Source organism: Microtus pennsylvanicus, chromosome 5, assembly GCF_037038515.1.
Source record: "Microtus pennsylvanicus isolate mMicPen1 chromosome 5, mMicPen1.hap1, whole genome shotgun sequence".
Taxonomy (NCBI): domain Eukaryota; kingdom Metazoa; phylum Chordata; class Mammalia; order Rodentia; family Cricetidae; genus Microtus; species Microtus pennsylvanicus.
In genome coordinates this window covers 120,326,525-120,342,590 of record NC_134583.1, presented here as the reverse complement: position 1 = coordinate 120,342,590, position 16,066 = coordinate 120,326,525, and the positions used below count along the sequence as shown (strand labels likewise).

The 16,066-nt window shown below is 40.2% G+C and overlaps 1 protein-coding gene across 2 annotated transcripts in view; it reads left to right on the top strand.

Moving 5' to 3' along the window:
* Nucleotides 1-16,066, top strand: part of Arhgap19 (Rho GTPase activating protein 19) — a 45,116-nt gene that overhangs the window by 15,244 nt on the left and 13,806 nt on the right. For both annotated transcript variants that reach the window (XM_075974093.1, XM_075974092.1), the window contains exons 2-7: nucleotides 2,945-3,210; nucleotides 6,938-7,018; nucleotides 8,598-8,807; nucleotides 11,564-11,790; nucleotides 13,552-13,638; nucleotides 14,798-14,863. In XM_075974093.1, the coding sequence (XP_075830208.1) occupies nucleotides 2,945-3,210; nucleotides 6,938-7,018; nucleotides 8,598-8,807; nucleotides 11,564-11,790; nucleotides 13,552-13,638; nucleotides 14,798-14,863 (937 nt within the window). The remainder of the gene's footprint in view (nucleotides 1-2,944; nucleotides 3,211-6,937; nucleotides 7,019-8,597; nucleotides 8,808-11,563; nucleotides 11,791-13,551; nucleotides 13,639-14,797; nucleotides 14,864-16,066) is intronic.

Below are 16,066 nucleotides of genomic sequence, written 5' to 3'. Positions count from 1 at the left end.
ATGGTTGTGAGCCACCATGTGGTTGCTGGGAATTGAACTCAGGACCTTTGGAAGAGCAGGCAATGCTCTTAACCTCTGAGCCATCTCTCCAGCCCCCTCTAAGCCATTTTTAAAAAAATGTATACAGTGTTCTCCTGCATACGTGCCTGCCAGCAGAGGGTACCAGACCTCATTACAGATGGGTGTGAGCCACTTATGGTTTCTGGGAATTGAACTCAGGACCTCTGAATTAACCTCTGAACCTTCTCTCCAGCCAGTTTGTTTTTTCTTTAGGCAGCCTTGAACATGGTCAAGGCTGTTTAGGGGAAGCATTTTTTTCAGGGTGTTAAAAAGGAGGAGGGCCTTGCGTTTCTAATCTGTTTTCAAGTGTGTATGTTTGATCCAATTTAGTGCTGGAAGGGTCATCAGTGGGAGAAATCTCAGTCTTAACCAGTCATGCTCTTGAATCTGTAAGCTTTTACATGTGTACATGTTTCTACTTAAGGACCATGATGTTATATGTTTTATATATATTAATGCTAGAGATAATTTGGTCTGAAACCAGTTATTACCTTTTAAAGGGATGTGAGTTACATTGATTAGACAATCATAAGGTTATTTTTCTTGTGCTTCTGCATTTCTTGATTTGTTGTTGCTGTGGTTACTTCTTATTGGCAGGGATTATAAACATTACTTCCATAGTGACTCTTGTTTCTTTCCTGTAATAACTGACACTGAAAAAAAGGAGCTGTTGACAAACAATTAAAATGAAGTTGCTTCTCCTGCCTTCACTGCCAAGCACGAGGGAGGCAGAGGCAAACAGATCTCTGAGTTCAAGGTCATCCTGGGCTACACACAGAGTTCCAGGACAGCCAGGGCTACCCAGAAAAAAACTCTTAAAACCAAAACCAAAAGAAACCAAACAAAAAAACCAAAAACCAAAAAAGAAGTTGCTTCTGATTATAGTTGTACAGTTTTTGACTGTCTGAATGTACACAGGAAAACAGTCAAAGCTAGTGTAAAAGGCTGAGGAGATAGATGAGCTTCTAAGTGTTGTAGTCAGTGACTTGAGAACACAGAGATTTAAATTCTGATTCAATTTCCTTAAAAAATTTTTATTTTGTGTGTGTGTGTAGGTCAGAAGACAATTTGTGGGAGTTGATTCTTTCCTTTCTTGTAGTTCCTAGGGATCAAACTCAGGTTGTTAGGCATGGTGACAAGTGCTTTTACTGGTTGAACCATCTTGCTGGCCCTAAATTCCTACGTGATATAGTAAAAGACATTTAGTAACTACCCACTGAAGATTGGGGCTGTTAAAATTACGCAATATTGTTTTTCAAGGAAGTACAGATGAACTTTGAAGTTTACTTATCTGCATCTTGTTTTCATTGTGCTGTTATTAAAAATTATCAGCCAGGCTGAGGAGGTGGCTCAGTAGTAGAGCATGTCTAGCATGACTCGGTCCTGGCTTTAATGCCTAGTACCACAAACAAAATTTATTACCTGGGTCTGATAGTTTACACCTGTAACCTCAGTATTTGGGAGGTTGAGGCAGTAGGGCTACAAAATGGGTTTCAGAGCAGCTTGGTCTAGAGAATGAGACTATCTCAAAAATCAACACACCAAACCAAACCAAACCAAACCAAACCAAACCAAAACAACCAACCAACCAACCAACCCAGCCAACCAAAATTGGGGATGTTGCTGGAAAGAGTACTTATCTAGAATGCAAAATCCCAACACCAGAAAGGAAGATCATATCAGTCATGTTAGAAAGATATGTTGATCAGATCTGTTTAATATTTAGAGGCATTGCTTTTCCTGGAACAGTACTTGATAGCCTGGGTGTAGTGGACATTTTATTGTGGAAGTATTTGTATGAGTCAGGTGAACTTGACTTTACTGCAATATGATATGTTGTCCTATATTCATCTGCTATATAATTGATGACTATGTATGTATATGATAAGGATTGAGCGAGCTATTAGAGATAATAGATGGTAAGTACAATCAATGATATGTGTGTTATAGGAAGTGGATTAGTATAGTTCTTATTTTTATTACTTTAATTTAATAATAATAATAATTATAATTTTTTAGAAGTCTTGTAAAAATTTGTTTCAGATCCCCCAGGAACTACAGTTACAGGCATTTGTGAACTACCTGACATGGGTGGCTGGTAACCAAACTCAGGTCTCTGGAAGAGTAGCAAATGCTTTTAAACTGCTGAGCCATCTCTCTAGTAATTAACTGCATTTTGAGTCAGGATCTCATCTCATAGGCTGATCTTCAGCTCCCAGTCTTCCCACTTCAGCCTCATGAAGAATGCTGCGATTACAGTCATGTGCCACCATGCCCAAAATAGTTATTTTTTTTTTAACTTAACATTTAAAAACATTTTTGACACTTATTTGTTTTGTGTGTGTTTGTGAGTATGTGTACCAGAGCACGGATGTGGTGATCAGAGGACAACTGGTAGGAGTCAGGGGTTAAACTCAGGTTATCAGGCTTGGCTGTCTCACTGTCTCAACAATTTAGTTCTTAAATATGAGGATCAGGGCCTTGTAGAGAAAAACCTTCTGAGTAAGAGTTAGATAACTCATGAGTTAGAGGCCTCCCTGAACAGAAAGATTTAAAAGTAAAAGTGGGTTTGAGATATAGTAGTGCAGGGTCAGAGAGCACTTGACTAGCACATAGGACTACTAGCTAAATGAATAAACAACTAAAACCTGTCCGTGGGCCTCTGCGACGCTGGACTAATGCATAGCTTTATGTAGCCAGAAACCTCTTCCATTCTCTGAATGCTTTGGCTTTGAAGATCAAATTCCAAGGTCAGCCGCTTCTGTTGGAGGAAGCAGCCTGTTAGGAACCCTCTGCTGTGTTTAGACTCAGGAACTGCAGAACCCTTGGGGTAGGAAGTAAAAAACACAAAAAGCCTTCTGTTTGATTTTTTTTTTTCTTCCAGTGATGCCATCTGCAATTTTGTCATTTGCAATGATTCTCCTCTTCGAGGTCAGCCTGTTATCTTCAATCCTGACTTTTTTGTGGAGAAACTCCGACATGAGAAACCAGAGATGTTCACCGAGTTGGTGGTCAGCAACATCACAAGACTTATTGATTTGCCTGGAACTGAGCTGGCTCAGCTGATGGGGGAAGTGGACCTTAAGTTGCCTGGTGGGGCTGGCTCAGCCGCAGGGTTCTTCAGATCTCTAATGTCGCTCAAACGGAAGGGTAGGTCTTATGTCTGTGAAGGGTACAGTTTTAGCTGCTGAGTGGGCTTTACTCTCATTTTAAATTTATGTTATCTATTTGTGCCTGTTTGTTTGTATGTATGCCAGGTATATGCTGACGACCATGAAAGCCAGAGGATGGTGTCAGATACCCTGGAACTGGAGTTTTAGGCAGTTGTGAGCTGCCATGCCAGTTCCTCTGCAAGAGTAACAGTGCTCTTAACTGCTGAAGAGAGCTTCTGCACTGTGCTTTATCCCTTTACATTTGCCTCCTTATTGGGAAGTTGTAATTATCCTAAAGCATTTGTTGGTCTTTTTCTCTCATTTTCATTGGAACTTTTAAAAAATTATAAAACTGTCTAGATGAAGAAATACTTAAACCTGGCATGGTGATACAAATCTTGTAATTGCAGCATTTGGGTGGTTGAGGCAAGAGGATCTGAAATTTGAGGGCAGCTTGGCACATTGTGAAATGCTATCAGAGAGAGAGGAAGAAGAGAGGAGAGAAGGGAAGGGGAGGGGAAGAAAAGGAAAGAGGGAGAGGAGAGAAGATTTTATATATATATATATATGTATATATGTATATATATATATATTCAGTGTCTGAGAGAGAATATGATTAGTTTAGGTAGTTATCAAGGGCATCTTAATTTTCATGCCCTATGAATATTGTACAAAAATTTTGTTTTTCAGTGATCTTCTGTTCTTCCATTCTCTCTCTCTCTCTCTCTCTCTCTCTCTTCCTCCCTCCCTCCCTCCCTCCCTCCCTCTCTCCCTCCCTCCCTCCCTCCCTCCCTCCCTCCCTCCCTCCCTCTCTCTGAGTTGTTCTCTCATTCTATTGCCTACGCAGATCCCACGAGGCTCAAATGATCGTCTTGCCTTAGCCTTTAGAGTAGCTGGAACTACAGGAATGTACTGCTCTAGTAAGTTAAAATGATAGTAGAGAAAATAAAGGGACATAGCAGGATAGTACAGTCAAGGAAGCCTGAACATTTTTTGTTGTTGTTGTTGTTCTACTGAAGATGAACTCAGGGCTATATCCATACTAGGAAATCTTTTTACCACTGAGTTACATAGTTAACCCCTACCAAAAACAAAACAAAAAAAAAAAAAACAAAAAAAACCAAAAAAAAACCCAAAACAAAACAAAATAAAACCAAAAAAACTATAGCTGGATATTGTGGCATATTGTGGCATACATTTTTAGTCCCAGCACTCACGAGACAGCAGAATGATCTCTGTGAATTTGAGACCAGCCTGATCTACACAGCAAGCTTCAGGAGAGCCAAAACCTCATAAAGAGACCCAGTCTCAAAAATCAAAATAAATAAATAAAATGAAAAAAAACTACAGTAGTTCACAAATGTTTTCATTTTATGGACTGCTTTGATAAAGTAGGTCCTTCCAAAAAACCTTATCTAGCAGTAAGTGGTAGCCCTGCTCTGTGTGTATGCATATGTATGTTTCTGAGAATTCCATACATGCATACAATTGTATTTGATCCTGTCTGCCTCCATCTCTCCAACTTCCCCTGGCCTCCCTCATGTATATCCCCATCTGAGCTTCATGTTCTCTTTCCTTCTTTTCTTTCAGTTTGTTTATTTTTAGATGATCTCATGTGTAGCCCTGACTGGCCTGGAACATGCTACATAGACAAGGGTAGCTTTGAACTCACCAGAGATCTACCTGCCTCTGTTTCCCAGCATTGAGATTAAAGGTGTGTGCCACCTTGCCCAACTCATCCCCCCACCCCCCCACCCCCGAGTTTTTCTCTGTGTAGCCCTAGCTGTTTTGGAACTCATTCTGTAGATCTGGGTAGCCTGAACTCAAGAGCTCTGCCTTCCTCTACCTCATGAGTGCTGGGGTTAAAGGCTTGCACCACCACTGCCTTGTTCTTTTTCCTTTTTTAATAACCCACAGAGACTAATTTGTGTTCCCTGCATGCACACTGGTTTGGGAACATGAGGAATTTCGCAGTGGCTACACAGCAGCCATCAACTGCAGTAGCTCCTCAGCTAGGGTGGAGCCTGTAAAGCTGACTGGCTTGATCTCGTGCATGTCTTCTGCAGGTAACCATACTTGCCGGGACTTCATAGGTACGATGGCTGTTTCATGTCTAGAATAGAGCATGTCACAACCTTCCTCTCCACCCCCTGATTCCTACTTTTTTTTTTTTAAATCCCCTTCTAGTTCATGTTCTTTGAACTTTTGGGGGAAGAATTTTGGTATTGACATCCCATTTAGGGTTGAGTACTCACAACCAACTCTTCAAAGCTTTGTGACCATTACGAGTCTTTACATTAACTGAGACCCACTCGGAAAGGAAGGTGTTCTGACTGAAGTTGAGAGCAGCTCACATCTGTAGCATAAACATTTAAAGACAGTTTTGCAATTTAGCAAAACAATAGTAGGTTGCTCCTGAAGGCCTGTTGACCTCCCCAGCCATGGGCTTTTGACCAGGCTTACAGTACCAGGTATAAATTCACTCCTGGAGAGCAGGCCTCAAAGCCAACAAGAAGTGTAGAGTTCTGCTTTTTACTCTTTTTAATGATTATTTTATTTTAATGTACATTGGTGTTTTGCCTGCATGTGTGTCTCTGTGAGGGTGTTGGATCCCCTGGAATTGGAGTCACAGATAATAGTGAGCTGCCATTTGGGTGCTGGGAATTGAACCTGGATCCTCTGGAAGAACAGCCATCTCTCCAGCCCTGGAGCACTACTTTTGATAAGATATTAAAGAGGTCCTGTTTTATTTTATTAAGTATTAAGAAAATCATTAAGGCAGGATCAAACATTTAAATATTAAAAGATCATATCCTGTACCAACTCTAATGAGTAATTGTCATGACTTCACAATCATGGTTCAGGTTCTTATTTTGTTAGTTTTTCAATATAATCTCAATGTGCTAGGTATTATTTTTTAAATAATGAAGTCTTGTTCTCTAGGAATTTATGATACTGAATTTAGAGAGAATTGACTTGACAGTTGCTCTGACAGCATTTTTGGGTGTGTTTCTAGTTTTTATTTGTAAACGAGGGCTGCACTTTGGTTTCTTGGCTGCCTACACCCAAAAAATTACACAAAAACTATATTAATTACAACACTGTTTGGCCAATGGCTCAAATATTGCTAACTAGCTCTTATATCTTAAGTTAACCTATATCTATTATTTATATTTTACCATGAGGCTCGCAGTTTGCTACCTCACATCTTGCTTCTTGGGCGGCTACATGCATCTCCTGACTTCACCTTCTTCCTGTATTGAGTTTAGTTTTCCTGCCTAGCTCTATTCTGCGCTGCCATAGGCCAAAGTAGCTTCTTTATTAAACAATGGTAATAAAACATATTCACAGCATGAAGAGGGGAATCCTACATCATTTAGTCTTGTTTTTTTTATTTTTGTTTACCAATCTTGTGAAAACATTGAATGAAAGTAGAATGCTTGAATGCTTTTAAAATCATGGTGTTTGGGCTGGTGAGAAGGCTCCGCAGGTAAAGGCACCACTGCCAGCCTGACGACCTTGAGTTTGAGTTCTAGGACCCACAGAGTGGAAGGGAAGAACCATCTTCCATAAGTTGTCCTCTGAACACCATGTTTGTCATGCCCCTGCCCCCGAATAAATACATATGCTTAAGTACATTATACAATAAATAAATAAATACATTACATTGATGGCCTTGTACTCTTTATGTAATACAGCCCTGTCCTATGATATCTTTTTTTTAGAAAAAGGAGTGGTATTTGGATCTCCACTGACAGAGGAAGGCATTGCCCAGATATACCAACTGATTGAATATCTGCACAAAAGTAAGACTGCTCAAAGCTTCAATAGTCTGTGTTTAAGGAAGAATCACCAGATTTCCTTTGAGAGTTGACTGATGGGTTAGTAGATGCCAACTACTACTCAGCAACAAAGAATTGAACCACTGATTTTCAGGTGGTAGATTTTAAAAATACACTTCCTTTTGAATTTCATGTCAATTATTGATTTGTTTTGCTTTCAAAGATGTAGATAAATTAGATAATGTCTATGAAACCATAAGTACCTCCTAGACAATTTTGAAGAATTCCTTGCGCCTAAAGAATTATGAGATTTATTCAAGAAGCATCATAGTTCCATCATCAGAATTCTGTGATTAACATATACTCGTCAGTTAATTCTCATTTATTTTATTTATTTATTTATTTCGAGACAGAGCTCATTGAGTTTTTAGTAGTCCTGCGAGTCATGTCATTGTTCTAAGAGCCCAGCATAACCAAGAACATGTAAAATGTGGGGGTTTTGTATGACTTGATATGCCAGTTGTTTACCAATCAGGCATACCTTTTGACTTACTGGGTGTGAGACGCTGTGCAGGGGGAGCACAAAAGAGATTGTGGACTTACGTCTTGAAAGGGTTGGAGGCATCTGGATTTGTGTGTGTTGTGTGTGTTTTAAGTTTTTTTTTGTTTTTGTTTTTTGAGACAGGGTTTCTCTGTGGCTCTGGAACTAGCTCTGTAGACCAGGCTGGTCTCGAACTCACAGAGATCCGCCTGCCTCTGCCTCCCGAGTGCTGGTGTTTTAAGTTTTTAAGTGTTTTATTTTGGTAAGAGATGTGATTAAAAGCATAATCACCCATCAAGGTTTTAGAATGGGGAGATTGTAGGTTTTCAGCTTATTTGTATGATGAGAATTCCTGGCTTCCTTCAGCCCAGCTGCCGTGTGGATGTGCCCTACTGGAGCACAGGGATGTTTGTGCAGCTTGTTGTGGGTCCCATTTATTCCTTTGCCTGGCTCTGAAATGGGGATGCACAAAGATGGAGAAACATGGACAGGCTTCTTCCCAGTCAAACAATGTGTCTGTCTACCTCTCTTTTGAAATCTCCTTACACGAGCTTAGAGCCTAGTTGGAAGGGAGCAGCTTATTTGGAATGACCTAAGCTTTCAGGAGTCTCTTAGCTGCAGGGTGATCTCTTAGAATTCTGAGTCACACAATAATGCAGAGATTCTAGGTTTATTCTTGGCTGAAAGAAACAGTTTATAGGAGCCACAAACGCCCATAGATGAGCTCAACTCCTTGAGAGTCTGTGAGGAACAAGGTAAAGGGATCTTGAGATTTGCTTTTCTTTCATTTTACTTTTCAAGCTATTTTTTTTTTTTTTGACCATTGATTGTGTTAAATTCAGTATTCAGTGGTACCTCAGGAGGATGAATGACCTTTGCAGGACTTCTTTTCAGTTTGAGTCATCTCTAGGTGCTCAGGGAATTTCAAGCTTCTCTAGAAATATTAACAAAATCTTGTTTAGCAGAGGTGCTGTGGAAGGTCTTTAAAGGGAAGTCATGTTTATACTGTGCACACTAACCATGATTCTCCTCTGTTTCCTTTTGGACATCCATGCTAAGCAGACTTGCGAGTAGAAGGCTTGTTCAGAGTACCAGGCAACAGTGTCCGACAGCAGCTTTTGAGGGATGCTCTCAATAATGGAACCGATATTGACTTGGATTCAGGAGAGTTTCACTCAAATGATGTTGCCACGCTGCTGAAGATGTTTCTAGGAGAATTACCAGAGCCTCTGCTGACCCATAAACATTTCCATGTACACCTCAAAATTGCTGGTGGGTATAAGAAGTAAGAAAGGTGAAAATATTTTTTCAATTTAGTGAAGTCCTTTGTGATCTCCTATTGTTTGTTACTCACTGTGGTGCTGATGCTGCCTCAGACTTCATGATCCTGATGTACTTATAAATCTTGGCTAGTTAAGTTTGATTTGATCAATTGTCTTCTTCCTCTTCATTCTTCTCCTTTTAAAACATTGTTTTTTTTAATTACAAGTATTCAGTGTGTTCATGTGTACATGACATGACATGCATGTGGAGGTCAGAGGACAATTTTTGGGAATTAGTTCTCTCCTACCATGTGGTCTTGAAGATTCATCTCAGGTCACCAGATTTGGCAGCAAGTATCTTTACCTTCTGAGATATTTCACTGACTTTAAATATTTTCCTTTTAAAAAAATATTTTTTAAAGTTTTATTTATTTTTATTTTAGATGTGTGGGTGTTTAGTCTGCAAGAGCAACAAAGTGCTCTTAACCTCTGAGTCATCTAAATTCCCTTAAATGTTTTTGATAAATTTCCTGTTGATTTTCATATCTCAGATGTAGTCCACCATAGTACTTAGAACATTTTAATTGCTCAATAAAAGTGTGCCTTCCCATGGGGTTGGGTGTATCACTGGGTTTATACCTTTCAGATGATTGCTGGTTCTGTGCTTTTGCCTTGGTTTTTCAGGTATTTCCATGCCTAAATTGAGGTCACCTCTGCCTTTGCAAGCTCTTCTTTTAAAAGCATTATTATTTGCTTATGGAGTAGGCAGTCTACCCTCATGATCAATATGGAAAATCTTCTTTCTCACCCTGTTCCCTAGCACCAGTTCCTTCCAGAGGCAACCAGTGCTGTGATGTCTAATGTAGTCTTCCAGAGGTGTTTTGTGCACTATGTATATATATTCTTTTCTTCCTCTGTTTATGTAAAGGCAGAATATTACACACATTATTCTGTGTTTGCTTTTTCACTTGCTGTATCTTGGAGACTGTTCTATTCTTAGCTCATAGTTTTTTCATTCTTTGTGTCTATGTGGTAGAGAATTTATTCTTAAATTGCACAGCTATTATGCTACAGTAGGCTCTAAGTGCACACAGTGTCAAAATCCATGTGTAGTTTTCCACCCATGGCATTTCTTCTCTCTCTTCCCACCCCTTTCCTCCACCCTTCACCTTCTCTGCCTCCCTCTCTCTTTCCTTTTCTTCCTCTCTTTCTCACTACCCCCCTCTGTGAGATAAGTGCTCTTAACCTCTGAACTCTCTCCAGCCCTTCAGCTGAGACTTTAAAAGTCACATTCACTGGTGATTTTGATAATACAAATGAGGATACATTACTAATATGCATGGAATTTTGCAGTTATATTTCAGAGGAATAAAATTTTAGATCCTTAAAAAAGATTGGAAAGTATAAATGTTATGTGTTTGTTTTATTTGCCTTTCTTTTGCGCTCTTCATTTGGTCCATTGTCTGGCATCCTCCACTGTGCTACCCAGTGACTCACTGCTCTTAAGAACATATGAAGGTGTGGCACAGTTGGAGAGTCATCCTGTGCATGATTCCCTCTGGCTTATCCTTTAGCCACAACCTATCTGACTAGGGAAGAGAAGAAGGGCTGACATTGTCAGAGGTGTGTGTGGACCTCTTGATTTTAATTCTGTTGGGTATTGCTGAGACATAGCTATAACTAACTTTTTGAGGCACTGCCCAAATGTTTTCCAAAGTGGTTACACTGGGGTTGGAGAGATAGCTCAGTGGTCAGTGGTTGAGTACTGGCTGTTCTTCCAGAGGACCCTGGTTCGATTCCCAGCATCTACTTGGTGGCTTACACCTATCTGTAACTCCAGTTCCAGGGGATCTGATGTGCTCTTCTGACCTCAGTGGGCAGTGCACACACAAGGTGCACAGACATACATGCAGGCAAAAGACCCTTACAGATTTAAAAAAGACCCAAAGTTATTACATCCTTTAATACTCCTGCCTGCAGTAGAAGGTTTATTGCTCATGTTCCAGTATTTGTATTGTCAGTACTTTTGTTCAGATCATCCTAGTAGATGTGAAGTGGTATCTTGTGGTTTTACTGATAGACAATTCAAGCACGCTCAGGTACTGACCTCTTGTATGACATCTCCCTTCTTTCCTTTCTCTTCCTCCCCCTCCTTTCTTTCTTTTTTTTTTAAATTGACACAGCCTGCTACATTGCCTCAAACAATCCTTCTACCTCAGCCTCCCAAGTAGCTAGAACTATAGGTGTGTGTCACTGTGCCTGGCTTGTGTATGTTATTTTCTTGGAAGGGATGTCTATTCAGTTTGGTTTTTTTCTTTTGAGATAAGGTGCCATTATATGATTTAGGCTGCCTCTCAGCCTCTTGAGTGCTAGGCACATGAGTATACATCATCACACCTAACCTACTTAAATCTTTCCCACATTTTAAAGTCGGATTGTCTTTAGTTATTGAATTAGAATGACTTTAATTTTGTGATTTGTGTTTTCTTTCTTGTGGTGCCAGGGCTCATGCTCTGCCTGCTAACATGTTCATAGTCACACAGGAAATACTTTGCAAAGCCCATTGCCTATCTTCTTTTCTTTTTATAGTATTGGTATTTGAATCTAGGACCTTCCTAAGGTATTAGCAGTTTTGAATTTCCTTTTTGATTGATTCTTTTATTCCTTCTCTTTCTTTAGTGGAACTTAGTGGGAAATAATAATCAATAATATCATTGACTTTTCTTGCTGGTCATTCCTTCCTTTTCAATAATTTTTTTTTTCAAGATTTGATGCAGTTTGATGATAAAGGAAATAAGACCAACATACCCGACAAGGAGCGACAGATTGAGGCACTGCAGCTGCTTTTCCTCATCCTCCCTCCAGCCAATCGTAACTTGCTCAAGTTACTGCTTGATCTCCTGTATCAAACAGCGAAGAAGCAAGACAAGAATAAGATGTCTGCCTATAACCTTGCCCTTATGTTTGCACCTCATGTCCTGTGGCCCAAAAATGTTAGTATTGAGGGAAAGATCTTCAGGGCTTGGTTTTCTCAGGCTGGGCCCCTCCTGTGGTTGTACGTTGGTGAGATTATCAAGGATATAAGGTCCAGCCTTCTTATTTATGATGTTAGAAGCTTAGGAGTCATCAAAGCTGAGGGGCCTGGTTTCTGTAACCTCACTGATAAGTCAGTCTCTAGTAATCCTGCATGACCACTTCTTTCTGGAATATTCTTTTTTTTTTTTTCCGAGACAGGGTTTCTCTGTGGCTTTGGAGCCTGTCCTGGAACTAGCTCTTGTAGACCAGGTTGTTTCTGGAATATTCTAGCTGCTAAAGAAGCTAGAATTATTTTTGACTAGACAGTGTGAATCCCATCTTAATAGGGATGCTCCTTGGCAAATCAAATTGATTTCTAACGATTGAAGGATTAATACAAATTAATTTCTAAAGGTTTAGAATAAAGTAGTGTGATTGTGTGAGATAATATTCTGAGCTGACAGAGCAGTCTAACCTGTCCCAGCAGTTTTACTCCCATATATTCAGTTTTCTTTTATAAAGCTAAATGTGCTTCTTACTGGGGCCATGGCTTCATTAGTGGCTTACATTTTAAAGAAGGTTGTTAAACAAAGGTTTGCCCTGGACACATGAAGCTCAGGTTCCCTTACCTTTACAAAATAGGCTTTGATGGGAGATGAGATTATGAGTAGCTTACCTGGGTTGGAAACCACAACCCAGATAGATTTGTTACCAGTATCTTTGTCCTTTCTGTGTTAAGTGGGCATGGAGTAGCTGTTACCAGTTACCTCATAAGTTGTTAGAAAAATAATAGCAATAGATTGTTATAATGACGTTGGGAGGGCTTGGGAGTAAAAGAAATAAGGAGTCCAGGTGGTGGGGTGGTGGGGTGGTGGTGGTGGTGGAGTGGTATGGCATATGTCTGTGATCCCAGCATGTGGGTGTCAGAGGTAAGCAGGTCTCCATGAGTTTGAGGCCAGTCTGGTCTACAAAGCAAGTTCCAGGACAGCCAGAGCTATTACACAGAGAAACCCTGTCTTGAAAAACCAAAGCCAACCAACCAACCAAACAAACAAACAAAAATAAGGAAGGGAAAGTTAAGAGAGAGATTATGTGTAACATCTTATCTTAAGTAACAAGTCAAAATGAATGGACTACTCTGAGCTAGGAAGAGCCGGGAGCGGGTTAATGAGGAGCAGATGCACCGACATTTATCCACATTAGGGATCTCGAGTCTCATTGTAAAGGCTTTTGGATTAGCTAACCAAGTTCTAGAGGCCAGGGCATGAGGCTTATCATCAGAGCAAGTGCTATAGCCTGGGTCTGACTCCTCCCAAACAACCAACCAACGGAGACAAAACCTCCAGTGCTATGGAAAAGAAACAAGCTATGGTTAGAAAAAAAAGCGTGTGAGGTTCCTTGGGAAGAGCAAACAGATAAAATAACAAGGGTGAAGGCATGGCATATACAGATGTTGTAGAAAGATGTCAGCTCTAGTAGTGTTAGCCTGTTCTCTGGATCTCTGCAGAGCCAATGTCCTTGACGGCTGGAACTGACTCGCCTTTCTTCTGGGTGTGGTTTGAATCCTAGGTTAGATTTTCTGCTTAGGTATCTGTGAGCAGAGTAGGAAATGAAGAAAACTTAAAGACTTTCTGATCACTTTAGGGATACATGTCTATGCTATTTTGTCATTTCAAGTGACATGTCCTGGTGAACACTTCCCAGTTCTTAATGCCCTTTGGTCTCTTCCCACTGACTAGGTCACTGCAAATGACCTTCAGGAGAATATCACCAAGTTAAATACTGGCATGGCTTTTATGATCAAACACTCCCAGAAGCTTTTTAAGGTAGGTAAGGCATGGCATTTGGCTGGTAACAGGACAAGGAAGGTGGCAGAGTGGGATCCTGGATGAGAGGTGCTGTGTGAGATCGTGAAGCAGAATGGATAGCGGGGAGGGCTAGAAATAGGAGCCAAGTCGTCTCTGTCCTCTGGCTAACTGGCTTTCTTCACCGAAGGAAGCACAAGCTGGTGGTTGCCTAGTCTTATCTTGCCTGCCTACCCAAGTTCTGTGGATTTGACAGCGCCTTTCATGTCACACTGTCTCTCTCAGCACCAGCAGGCGGTGTTTCTCAGGGATAAGTTTCTCAAGAACTTCTTATGTCTTTTGTAGATTTCATGGGTTTAGAGCATTACACAAAAGCCACATGTGCTAAACTTTGAAAGTAAAGTCCTCTACTTTGGTCTCCTGCTGAGCATCTGAGCTGCAATGTCTGAGTTTCCTAAAGGCTCCCTACTTCAGGGAGAGGATCCCAACTGTCCTCAAGATAAGATCTTTGCTCACACTGACCCACTGCTGTTGCTAAGCATTCAGGAATGGTCGTTAGAGTGTACCTCTTTTTTTCCTTTTTTGTTTTTATTGATTTTTATTGAGCTCTACATTTTTCTCTGCTCCCCTCCCTGCCTCTCCCCTCCCCATTTAGTCCTTTCCCAAGGTCCCCAGGCTCCCAATTTACTCAGAAGATTTTGTCTTTTTCTACTTCCCATGTAGATTAGACCTATATATGTTTCTCTTAGTGTCCTCATTGTTGTCTAAGTTCTCTGGGATTGTGGTCTGTAGGCTGGTTTTCTTTGCTTTATGTTTAAAAACCGGCCAGGCGGTGCTGGCGCACGCCTTTAATCCCAGCGCTCAGGAGGCAGAGGCAGGCGGATCTCTGTGAGTTGAAGACCAGCCTGGTCTACAAGAGTTAGTTCCAGGACAGGCTCCAAAACCACAGAGAAACCCTGTCTCGAAAAACCAAAAAAAAAACAAAACAAAAAAACAAACAAAAAACCGACATATGTTTAAGAACCTGTGAGTGAGCACAAGTGTTTGATGACTGTGCACAGTGCTCTACATTAGATAATGTTAGGATTCTTTTTCTGTTGCCTAGAGAATTGTAGTCATATTAATCACTGAGCCCTGTTTGTTTGTTTGTTTGTTTATTTATTTATTATGTTCTTCTCAGGCTCCTGCTTATATTCGGGAATGTGCCAGACTGTACTATCTGGGCTCCAGAACTCAAGTTTCAAAGGTAAGAACAGGAAACTGGTCTTCAAACAAGGGAAGGATTAAGATTAGTGAAGTTTTTAAACAAAGAGTAACATCATCATTAAATCAGTGCTTTTATGTTACAGTTCAAACTTACCTAATAATTTGTTTTAGCAGGGGCCAAGACTAAGAAGACAGTTGTGGAATTAAAATGCCCCTATGTATAATATACTTGCTTGCTTGCTTTCAGAGGTCCTCACTAGTGGATGATATTCTCTACATAAATGTCACAGCATAGATCATAGGTTAAAGTTTTCTGTAAAATCCATTGTATTTTTATAGCCTATGATCTAAGCAACCTGTAAATATCAAGTACATTATAGTAACAAAGGTCCGGTATTATGTAATTCATTCTTTTTTAAAATTTTAATTTAATTAAAATATTTATTTTTTTTTATGTGTGTGTAAGTTTACCACTTGTGTGCAGTAGCTTATGAAATTCAGAAGGTGATGTTGGATCCTCTGGAACTTGAGTTACAAGTGGTTGTGAGCTGCCATATGTGTTCTGGGAATCAAATCTGGGTGCTCGGGAAGAGTAGACAGTGTTTTAAACTGCTAAACCATCTCAGCAACCCTGATTTAAATTTATTTATTGGTTTGTTTGTTTATTTCTTTGTGTGTGTGTGGTGGTGGTAGGTCTTGGTTTAAGCTCAGGGTTTCTCAGTGTGGCCTTGGCTGTCTTAGAACAAACTGGCCTTGAACTCAAAGAGATCTCCTTGCCTCTAACTCCTAAGTGCTGAGATTAAAGGCATGTGTCACCATGCCCAGCTTTTAATTTTTACTTATGTGTATGGGTATGTGCATGGGATATCCAGCCCATATCTAGTTCTATATAATTCATTGTTATTCAAGTTCATTGGTATGGTTAAACTGTCAAGTAGTTAAAAGATTTGAGTAGTTAAAAGATTTGTCACTGGAGAGGTGACACATGCGTGCGTACACATATGCACACACGCATACACACACATGCACACACACACGCGCACATACATGCACACACACATGCACACATGCATACACACACACACAATAAGAGGGAGAAAAAAATGTATTCTAGATTGCTTTTTGTTGCTGTGATAAACACTATGATCAAGTCAGCTTAGGGGAGAAAAGGGTTTATTTCATCTTATATTTCCAGGTCACAATCCATCACTGACAGAAGTTAGGCCAGTAGCTTAAACAGAAA